The sequence below is a fragment of the Fragaria vesca genome, linkage group LG7 (genome assembly GCF_000184155.1).
Source record: "Fragaria vesca subsp. vesca linkage group LG7, FraVesHawaii_1.0, whole genome shotgun sequence".
NCBI lineage: Eukaryota > Viridiplantae > Streptophyta > Magnoliopsida > Rosales > Rosaceae > Fragaria > Fragaria vesca.
Genome location: NC_020497.1, coordinates 7,292,346 through 7,303,938, shown reverse-complemented (window position 1 = coordinate 7,303,938; position 11,593 = coordinate 7,292,346). Strand labels below are relative to the sequence as shown.

Sequence of the window (11,593 nt, the reverse complement as noted above, 5' to 3'; positions counted from 1 at the left end):
TCTCTCTCTCTCTCTCTCTCTCTCTCTCTCTCTCTCTATAGACACACGAACACAGTTTTATATATCTATATATATTTATATACATATAATAGTTATTTGCATGACGCTTATTTTACACCTTCAACTGACTAAACTAACAGAATTTTTCATTATTGAACAGGCGTTTGTTGAAATCAGGTTTCCATGTGACTGCAATCAGACCGCCAACAGTGCCACCCAACTCGTGCAGGTTCATAGCAAGTCTTTGTTAGACTTTCGTTTTTTCTATTGTTACTTACAAGCTTGGATTGAACCAGCTGCATTTTGTTCTTGGTGTAATGCTGCTTTGCTGGGACCTGATTCATTATTCTTGTCTAACTCAGAAAAACTTTTACCCGTTGACTAAATTGACAACGTATCCGAGGCTAGTCTAGATTGTAGATTTTGTTCAGACAGTTGTACAGATTTAGCTGTACCATTATATTCTGTAGAAAGATTAACAGTGTGAATATACTGCCAAAATGAATCCACAAGTGTATTGCTATGACCAGATATCAAATGTTGGAAAATATTAATTAAACTTGGGCATAAAAGTACATATGCTTAGGCAAATGTGGGCCTGTACTTCTTTGCACTCCATAATGGTTGGGTGGTGGAAATGTGTTGTTTCTGTGTTTAGCACTTACACATCTTTATTCATGCTTGTCCCCCAGGCTACGAGTGACTTTGAGTGCAACACACACAAGGGCTGATATTGAGAGGTTCACAACTGCACTCTCCAATTGTGTTAATTTCCAAGAAATCGGCATCCATGGCTCCAATGGATATGCAAGGCTTTAGGATTAGGTTCATTCTCGATTAGTTCATTACTGTAAAAAAGATATTACATTTTTGTTCTGTTTATTAGCAGTGGCCTTGGCCTTCATGGAAGGCTGGATAAGTGTTTGATAATAGGCACATCTTTGATGTATAAGCTGGGCAGTTTCTAGATCATGTCAAATAATTTAAAATATAAACTCCTCGGGATTTTCACACTTCCCTTTCTCTCTTATCAGTCTTATACTACTTCCCACACTGTTTTCTAATCTGATCTCATACGATCATCTACTTCAACTTACCAAGCTAACCCCGGATTAACTTCCAGCTTGACAGCCAACACAACCCGAAAAGTTCCAGAGGGTAAAGCGATCAAGCAATTATCTATATATCCGTTATAGGCATACAATATTCGAAGAAATGTACCAAAATTATGTTTTCTTTCTTGGTGGTTGAATCAAAGAGATAGGTGGAAGTAGAAAAATGAAAGAGTGATTGTATATAGTGTATAGCTCTGCGCAGGTAACCGGAATCATCATATGTGCAAGAATTCTTTTAGAAAACCAGGTGCTCGAATGTGAGGCCTTAAAGAAGCTTAACAATTTCTATGAAGAAAGAGTAGTAGCAGAGAGAGCACAAAAACATAGACTAGTTACCTACAGTATAACAGACCTATACAGCAACAATAAAAGAAAATAATAGTAATAAGCAAATTAATTGTACAAGAGCAAGAAAAAATTCTTTTACAAGTCTTCTTCATGTCAGGGGAATACAAAATATAATTTATGGTTAGCTAGAGTCTTCTTTTATAAGATTCATACATTGCTGCACTCCTATATTAAGATTGATTCACTGCTTTTAGTCGTAGTCCTACTTTGTTATGTTTCCTACACACTCTTCATTCAAATTTCTATTACATTTAATGAATCATACATATGATTGTTTCCCAACAAGAGTAGCATCATCCATGTTTTTTTAGGGTTTCCTTATCATTACATTTTGGCATCATCTCTACACCTGGGAGCATTGAAGTAAGCTGGCTAAGTGAACCGAAGCAAGTTCTGAAACTGTTCATGGATAATCCTCAACATGAAAGTTCTTTTGAAAGCTTTTGCAGAAGGTCTGGCTGGTTGTCAAGTATAGAAGCAAGTACCGAGCAACTTCCTGATCATATATGAGGTTACGTCCATTTGATCATACCTACATATAAACCCTTGCCAGGCCAGAAAAGACACACTAAGTGCAAACGCGGCCAACTCCTACCTCTCCTTATAAAACAACATTTGTGAGGGTGTATCAACAACTATAACCAACTAAAAACTAAGAAACCAACAAGATTGAAAAACTAACAAACTAAGAGCAAGTCCAACAGGTTCCCTAAAATTTTTGTAAAATAGGGAAACCAAAAACCAAAATCTCTATAAATTTTTTGCTCCAAATCCAACAAATTCCCCATTTTAGGGATTTATGCATTTATTACACTAATAAAATATTCAACTTGAGTATTATAACAATAATAATAAAGTATTGTGTTCTTTCCCTTGTCTGACTTCAAGACCTGGACGACATGGACTTCAATGCATGTTTGTTACGGGGGACTGGATGGGATTGGACTGGATTAGTTATTGTAGCAAGCCGAAACCTGTGTTTGGTAGCACCAGGGACAATGTTTAATGAGCTTGTGGAGTCCCAAAAACAAGGTCAACACCTTCTTACATAACGGCCCCAAAATTGGTGGGTTTACGGAAGAAGTATTTTTCGCGCCTCAACATCAAATCTCTTCAATTTCTTTGTTTGGATTTCGCCGCTGCCGCTGGACTCCTCCTCCGCCTGATCAACCCTTCCTAGATCTCCAACAGATCTCCTGCAACCACCACACCAACCTCATCTCCCTCCTTGGTGTCAGCAACTCTAACAACTCTACACACTGCAGAGAGAGCTGGGCGACATCGAAGGAGGTGGTAGAGTTTCAAATAAGGTGGTCGACGGCATCGGAGAGAGCTGGGTGACATCGAATTCGATGGTTATGCTTTTGGGTTGATTTCTAGGAGGCTAAGTTGTTGTGGGGGGAATGAAGGTGAGGTGAGGAGGCGGTTATGATGGGGATCACGATGGTTATGCGGTTATGCTTTTAGGTTGATTGTTTAGTTTTAATAATAGTCCATTAACACCAAACATAGGTCAAGCTTGCTATAAGATAAGCCTTGCTTGTGGAGTCCAAGACTACTAAAGAAATTAAGCCAGGGGTACATAATCCTCCATAACAAACGCGCTCTGAGTTCACTCCCAGATTAAACAATAATAATAAAGTGTTGTTGTCTTGGAGACAGTTAAGGCATGCGAAATATTTATGGCTTTGTCTATCTGCAAACAATTTGGCGAATCTGTAAATATAGAGAACGGATCGTTCTCTCTCATCTCTATCCCTATTTTAGAGAAAGGGATAGGGAAACTGTTGGACACAAAAACACCCTAATATTCTCTAAAATAGGGAAAAACAAAGGTTTTACAGAACCTATTGGACTTGCTCTAAAGCAGTGCACTGGGCTGAAAAATTAAAGTAGGCCTAATATCATTTCGAGGTAGTAGAGAAACAGTAATATAACCCAACCCAATCTTTGTATATCGCCTTAAAGAAAACATATTTATTTTTCTAATACGAGATGACAAATCTTTGATCCACATAGTTGCACCCCGGTTGTCTCACTATTAATGATATACTATTTGTTTCAATGATCTCCTATTACCCTTTGGAACCGAGAACAATCTAAGTATGACTTCTCCCTAAGTGATGCTTTTCACAATATGAGGTTCAAACTACAGACCTCCTATTAACCCCACTCACAGACCTCCTAAAGCATCTTTAATTAGCAATGCTAGACATTTTTGAGTTAAATTTTAGTCAAATTAGCGAAAATGTCATTTTGGCTAGCCACTTTAGAAATGCGGCTGTATCAATGCTCTTTATTTTAGCAGTATTACATCAACATTATTCTTCAAATAAAGATTAAATAGTTTAAATATAGGGTGCGTCTATTGCCACCCTACAAACCACTTTACTCATCTTACATATTGTTGATTTATTGAAATACCAAAATACTCTAATGTAAAATTACAGCAAGGGACAATAAGTTGTTACAAATTACAAAAAATTTCTTTTTCTTTTTTATCTTTTTGTTTTGGACGAACACAAATTTCATAACTCTAACTCAGATTTATCATATTCGGTCGTAAGTCTTAAGACACTAGCATTTAACCTGAAGATGAGGTAAACTGTTTGTATTTTTTTTTCTTTGTTGATGATTTGTCTATCCCTTTACTCATTATTTCTCATGTCGACTTTGTATGTAAATTCTTATGGACAACTATTGTACCTTATTTATGAACAACAAATAGATCAGTTCAAGAAACTTAGAAGTATGGAAGGCGTTGCTACTAGAGATACATTTACAGACATTGTGTATCTTAATATCGACTGATACCATTAAGTTGTTAAATTTAAGAGTTTTTTCTTGTTCTTTAACTTGGATTTATACTTTCATGTGAATTTTTGTTCATTTGATGATTTTATTTACCTTGAGTAAATCTGAATTTGACAAAATATATGAAGAGAATGTAGGGTGAATAAAGTAAAATTGAGAAAAGTGTTTTTTAGGTATTGTAAATGGGTGAACAAAGTAGACTTACAATTAAAATTATATGAGTGGGTTGTGAAAAGAATGTGAGATGAGCAAAGTGGTTTGTGGGGTGGGCAGGTGGCAATAGACGCACCCTAAATATATTTATATATCAAGTAAAATATCTTACAAGGAATGTATTAAATTATAGCTAGTCTCATCTGAGTCATCTCACTCTTTATATTTAGCTAGCGAGATAGCTAAAAGTCATAATAGCTAAACTTTGGCTAGTCTGTTGGAGCTCCGAAAATATCAAAAAAAAGCTAAACACGCTCTCTAAAATAACTAAAAGCTAAAATAGAGAGTCTACTAAAGTTGCTCTTAGAGTTCCAATGGTAAAGTCATTTTCCATATGGACATCAAAATGGTAACAAATGACCATCAAAGTCCCTTCCAACCTATATGTCAAATCAACAATGTACCTATGTGGTTGATATTTCTCAAAAGACACTGTCAAATTTGACATGACCGTCTTTCTTTGTTTATCATTATTTTCTCTCGCTCTTCCTTCTCTCTTCTTCCCTGCGAAGTTTTCTTTCTCTTTCATTTCTGGTCTTGCATCTTCATAACACTCAGGGATCAAATCATACGCATAATCTTATTCATCAATTAAAGTGGAACATCAAGGCCTTAGAAAATACAGTGATTCTATCAAGAAACCAAGAACTCAAAATCTAAAAAAACTTAAACAAATATCTTAGATTTGGAAAATTTTACAATGTGTTAATGCATGTGAATGATGTGATGTATCAACTTTGTAAATTGAGTCCTCAAACTAGTAATATTAGACCTCGGAGTTGTAATATGAGTCCTTAAAGTTGTAAAATTTTCTAGTTACAACAATAGTCATCATGTGTCCTTAAAATAGTAAAATGTGTGCTTAAAGTGGTAATTGAGTCCTTAAAGTGATTAAAAAAAAGTTGTTACAACTTTAAGGACAAATGAAGACTAATGTTGTAACTAATTTTTTTTACCAGTTTAAGGAATCATATTTGAGGACTAATATTACTACTTTGATGACTCATTTTATAACTTGAGGACAAAATTGATGCATCACATGCATTAACACACCCTAGCCTTACCCCTTAGATTTAGATCTGCTGCATAGCTATACTATTGGAAAAAAGTACTTAGGCGACGAAATTCTATCCCATATGCTAGGATCCATAATCAATCTTTTGAATATGAAAACAACATTTTTTTTTTCATGAAAACAAAAATCAATGTGTCAAACTGCTAATCAATAGTCATTCGTTGGAACATAGACATGTGACTATTGTTGGAATAATGAACTAAAAAAGTAACTTTTTTTTTACCATGTGAAATATGCTTAATATTAACATAAGAAATTTGCATCAAGTTGCAAGTTAACATATCTGCAAGGTTTTAACCAGACTAAAACATAAAAGATGTATCTTCTTACAAAATCTTAAAGCTTAAGTCATACATGCAACCACCTTAGATGCACTTAAGGATGCTTTGGTGTAAGTTGGGCTGGTGGGCAATACGAGAAGATGTGTATCCAAATGATGATGGGGGATCACACATGTTGCATATGTGGACCTTTTTCCTGAGGTGAAACTGAAGAGAGCCATCATCAAAGTCCGACCCGCTGAAGTGGCGATCCGCACAGTGTGTGGAGAAAACGACCTACCTGGGGTATCGAGTGTGGCATCTCGTGTAGCAGAACATCACAGTGTCGGCACAGGTAGGAAACAGAGCCAGAAATACATGTAGCTTATGACCAGTGAGGTCAGTAAAGAAGATCTTTTATGCCGCTATATCTCTGTTCCTTCTTCGTGTCAACTAAAAAAGTAATGTTGTTTAATTTGGATTCATCAATCATGCATCAATATGGGTTTGGAGGAGCTTAACATAGACATTGCTTCAATTGTACTTGTTGACTGGATCAAAATGGGTATTGAAGAAAATCATGTGAATTTGATCGGATGTCGTGTCAATATAAAAGCTAGAGTACATAACTATTCATATTTTTGAGAAACTAGCAAAGAATAATAATAATAATAATAATAATAATAATAATAATAATAATAATAATAATAATAATAAAGATGTTGGTCAGAGTGTTGACTTTTCATCCCTCAATATGGTCGTTCTTCATAAATTAAAAAAATATGGTTAAAAATCAACTTCAAAGCCAAAAAATGGTTAATCTTCAAAATTTCTCTTAGTGTCAAAGGAATATCAGCAGAAGGTTTCAATTATGAGATAGTATTCCAAAGAGCAACTTGCTGAGCTTTAACAAGAAGCATGTAAACAAAGGTAACAGATCAAATTTTACAAGTGGCATTATCAGTACATAAGCAATGTAAGTATCGAGGATGCGAAATCACAACTTGGTATAGGAAAATCGGGTCGAGACCAACAATGGGTAAAGATAATGACAATGAAGAGGAAAACAAATGGGTAGGAGAGATAAGTGGACGAATGGTAAATTAGGATAATCAAATTGGGGCTTTGAAAGAAGGGTTCGAGTAATACTAGAAACACGAACAAATTGGATGATCGGAGGCCATTTAATCACCATGCAATCCAAAATTTCCAAGGAACGGTAAGCCTTAGGGGTCGGGGAGGTGGGAATGAGGGTAAGGGGGAAGGGCGCGTGTGGCGCTTGCTCATTCTCTCAAACAAGTTGTGTGTGTTGTTCAACAACCGTTTCATTCGCCATGACGCATCTATATGTTACTCATTTTTTTTCAATTAAACAAGAATCCACGTTGATCGTGAGTAAAAAGTTTATGAAAGTAAGATCTTCCGGATAAATAAAAGAAAAAAGTCAAAACTTTTAATTACGCAAGAGTCAACCATATTTCTTGATTACTTCCGCAAATCCATTTCACTAAAACCTGCTATCCTCCACAATTGGTATGAATCTCAACATATACCATTTAACCAGCATACAAAAAAAAAAAAAAAACAATATACCATTTAACCTCACCCCTTCATGCACAAAAAGATTCACACCTTTGTCTAAAGAAACCAGTCAACCAAATCAGATTCAACTTCCACCTACCACATCGGTGTCCTGTCCTCACTAGAACAATATTCGTCACGTGCCCTTGTACACAACTGTCACGTGCGCCTGAAACCCCATAAAAACATGCAAACTTTCCCGGGTGGGCGATGATGCGGTGTGCTTCAAGGTTTCATGGTTTCTACTGTGCTGTAAAAGATCCTTGCTTTCTCTCAAACTCTTGTTCACTCTCTCCCAAATCGGATAGGGTTTTGCAGGTGAACCTCAATCTCACTCTTCTGATTAGTATTTTTTTGTTGTTCTGTATAGTTTGATTTCCAAATTCAACGATTTAAGAGGAAAAAAGTCAATGTAAGATTTTGAAGATCTTGCTCAGTAAAGTACTAGTCTTTTGATTTTGGCTTTGTTGTTTGAATTTAGGTTTTTGGATTATTGAATGGTGGTGGTAGTTATCGGAATTTTGATTGTGTGAGTTATTGAGTGAGTGAAATTTTGGTAGTGGAAATCGAATTGGGAATTGGGGTTTTAGGGTGTTAGATGGCAAGTTCTGCGTTTGAGTTGGATGATCAGACGGATGAGGATTTCTTTGACAAGTTGATTGATGATGATGACATTGATTTTTCGGGGTATGGGGGTAGTTCTGTAGCAAAGGTTGAGCTTGAGCTTGATGTGGTGAAAGAGATTTCGAAGTTGAGTATTTCGGATGTAGGTACCACTGGCAATGCTAGTTCTGGAGTTAATGGTGGGAAAGAAGGGGTTGTGCTGGAGCCGTCGGATCCACAGAAGGAGACTTTGAGCGGTGAAGAGAGCGAGGCTAGTGCATTGGTGGCCAAAGGGGAGGGAGGTGTAGTGGATGGTAGAGTGAGTACGAGTGGTGTTTCAGTTGATGATGAATTGGGGCATGGCAATGGGGTTTTGTTAGCATCGTTGGATCTACTCCAGGTTCCTGTGGTCGGTGAAGGGAGCAAGTTGTTAGTAGCGGAAAATAGAGATGAGGCAGTGGAGGATAAAGCTAGCAATGTGGCTAGTGCATTGGAGGGTAAAGGGGAGGAAAGTGCAGTAGATAGTACAGTTAGTAAGAATGTGGTGTCAGATGGGACAGGTGTCAAAGTAGTTCAATGGAGTTTGTTTAACTCAGATCCTTCTGGTGGTACTGGATTTGGGTCGTACTCAGATTTTTTTAGTGAAGTTGCAGATAATTCAGAAGACCCATTTGCCAATTTGGGTAATACAGACCAATCTAATGGTTTTCTGGAAAACTCAGTTTCTGCTTTCGGTAATTCTAGCTATGGGCAGCATCAAAAAGACTCATTTGCGAATTTGGGCAATACAGGCAAATTTGGGGCCGAAGCAGGTTTGACCACTGGTGTTTTGGAAAATGCTGCTTCTGATTTCCATCCGTCAAGCTATGAGCGGTATCAAGAAGACCCATTTGCGAATTTGGGTAATGCAAACCAATTTGTGGTTGAATCTAATGTGAGTAATGGTGTTCTGGAAAATTCGGTTTCTGGTTTACGTGCTTCTATCTGTGGGAAGCATCAAGAAGATCCTTTTGCGAATTTGGGTTATACAGACTACTCTGGGGCTGAATCTAATGTGAGTAACGGTGTGCTGGAGAACTCAGTTTCTGGTTTGGGTACTTCTAGCTATGGGCAGCATCAAGAAGGTCAAATCTATGGGGCTTCTGGGAATCAAAACTTAGACGGGCAGGAATTAAGTAGTAATCAGAATTCGGAAAATCTTTATCCGGGATGGAGGTACGATCCAACTACTGAGCAGTGGTATCAGTTGGAGGGATATGATGTGAATTCAAATACAACTGCAGAGGTGAACAACAATGTAAATTATCAATCTACAGATACTGCAGTTTTCTCAGCCCAGAAAGAAGATGCTCCTTATTCGCAGCAAGCAGTGGAGGCTGTTTCTCAAAGCGTGATTGATGCATCTGAAACTAGCACAGTTGCTAACTGGAATCAACATTCTTATGGGAACCCAGAATACCCTGCACATATGGTTTTTGATCCCCAGTACCCCGGTTGGTACTATGACACAATTAACAAAACATGGAGGGAATTGGAATCATCTGTTCCAGATTTTGATCAATCTACAAGTGTGGTTCATAATCAGCAACGTCAGCATACAAATATAGAGAGTCATGTATCACAGAGTCTGGGGACTCAACAAAGTGTTCCAATTTGGGGTGTAGCTACTAACACCTATGATCAGCAAAATGCAAGTACCTGGCATTCTGAGACTGTTGCCAAGAGTGGCACTATTGGTTTTGCTGAGAAACAGGAATCAAGAGAGTTTCAGCCTTTCACTCCATCTTTTCATCAGTCGACTCTAAGTATGGTTCATAATCAGCAATATAACAATACAAATGTTGACAACCTTGGATCACAGAGTCCGAACATTCAACAAAGTGTTTCAAACCGGGATGGATCTATGACCGCCTATGATCAGCAAAATACAAGTGTGTGGCATGCTCAGAAAGTTACCAATAGTGATACTGTTGGTTTTACTGAGAAACAGCCATACTTGGACCAGCAAATTTCAAAAGAGCATGCATTCAATTCTGTAAATCAACAAACAGGGTTCAGTCCTTCTGGATCAAGCGCTCTTCATCAAGACCTAAGTCGGGGCAATGATATTAGTAGTGCGAATGGTGGCTTCCAAAGGTTCAATCATGCTAACTTCTCTCAGCCTCAGGATCAAGTTAAGGTGCCAAACCAAGTGATGCATTTCTCACCTGCTAACTTTGGTAGTCAGATGCCAGTACAATTTTTCCAGCAGCCACTCCAGACTGGAACTCAGTTTTCACAAGAGGCCAGAGAGGGGAGGTCATCTGCTGGACGACCTGCACATGCGCTTGTTACTTTTGGATTTGGTGGAAAACTCGTAGTAATGAAAAATAATAGTTCTTTTCATGCCAACCAGACATATGGAAGCCAGGTAAAGCCATTTGCTTTCTGATTTTAATTTTATGAGACGCAATACCGCAGCATGCATAAATGCTCATGCGTGCTATTTTGCCATAATACTGTAATATCTTTAATCCTTTTTTCTGTTTTTAATATGAAGGGCCCTGTAGAAGGTGTCATTAACATTCTCAATCTGATGGATGTTGTCACGGAGAAAAGTGAGGCTGCAAACTTTGGAACTGGTGGTTCTGATTATTTCAGTGCCTTGTGCCAGCAATCTTTTCCTGGACCTTTAGTTGGTGGGAATGTCAGTAATAAGGAATTAAACAAATGGATAGATGACAAAATTGCAAATTGTGATACTCTTGACATGGATTTCAAGAAAGGGGACCATATGAGACTGCTTTTCTCTTTACTAAAAATATCTTGGCAATTTTATGGAAAACTTCGATCTCCCTTTGGTACCGATCAAAGATTGAAGGTAATTCATGTTGGGTTTGTAAATGACTTTTTCATTTTTTCGGTTTAGATGTGTCAAATTTTGCTGCATTTCTGATATAATTCCTAAATATCTAAACTGAATTTCATGAGTTCTAAGAACTTATTCTATCAATTAGCTATGCTAAGCTTCTATCTATATCGATGGGCAATTGAGCACGCTCAGTAGATGGATTTTGATTTGATACCTTTGCATGGCAAGTACACGACTACAACCACATAGGTTTAAAAGCTTCCAATCTTATCTAGCTATAATCAGGTGTTCTACTGCGACTTGCTTCAGTGAAACGTGTGTGTATAGCCTGTTTTGATCTTTCTGCATGACTGTTCTTCCTAATATATGTACATTTGGTGATATTCTGTGAACTGGAAGGTCGTTTTTTTTGTTGTTGTCATTTCACTTTAGAACAAAATATATCTTTCTCATGGTAAACTATTAAAACCTATGTCCTCAGCAGTTTTTCAAGATTAAAATTGCAGAGCTCTTTTTCTTGTCTATAAAGAGTTTCCAACAGTTTTTCTTTTGGATGATTACTAACTTATTGTGTTTTTATATAACTAGGAAAGTGATTGTCCAGAATCAGCTCTTGCTAATCTTTTTGCGTCTGCTAAAAGAAGTAATGAGTATGGTGCTCATAAGCAGCAGTGTGTGCATAACTTGCCCTCTGAGACACAGATTCAGGTCTGACATACTCTCTCTCTCTCTC

The 11,593-nt window shown here is 37.3% G+C and overlaps 2 protein-coding genes across 2 annotated transcripts in view; both read left to right on the top strand.

Moving 5' to 3' along the window:
* The window catches only part of LOC101306767 (8-amino-7-oxononanoate synthase-like), a 3,724-nt gene extending 2,905 nt beyond the window's left edge, over nucleotides 1-819 (top strand). The window contains exons 10-11 of the mRNA XM_004308427.1: nucleotides 161-229; nucleotides 693-819. Coding sequence (XP_004308475.1) covers nucleotides 161-229; nucleotides 693-819 — 196 coding nt within the window. The remainder of the gene's footprint in view (nucleotides 1-160; nucleotides 230-692) is intronic.
* A 6,796-nt stretch (nucleotides 820-7,615) lies between these two features.
* Nucleotides 7,616-11,593, top strand: part of LOC101306474 — a 7,702-nt gene continuing 3,724 nt past the window's right edge. Inside the window, exons 1-4 of the mRNA XM_004308426.1 lie at nucleotides 7,616-7,724; nucleotides 7,888-10,419; nucleotides 10,549-10,869; nucleotides 11,449-11,568. Of these exons, the coding sequence (XP_004308474.1) occupies nucleotides 8,005-10,419; nucleotides 10,549-10,869; nucleotides 11,449-11,568 (2,856 nt within the window). The 5' untranslated portion in view covers nucleotides 7,616-7,724; nucleotides 7,888-8,004. The remainder of the gene's footprint in view (nucleotides 7,725-7,887; nucleotides 10,420-10,548; nucleotides 10,870-11,448; nucleotides 11,569-11,593) is intronic.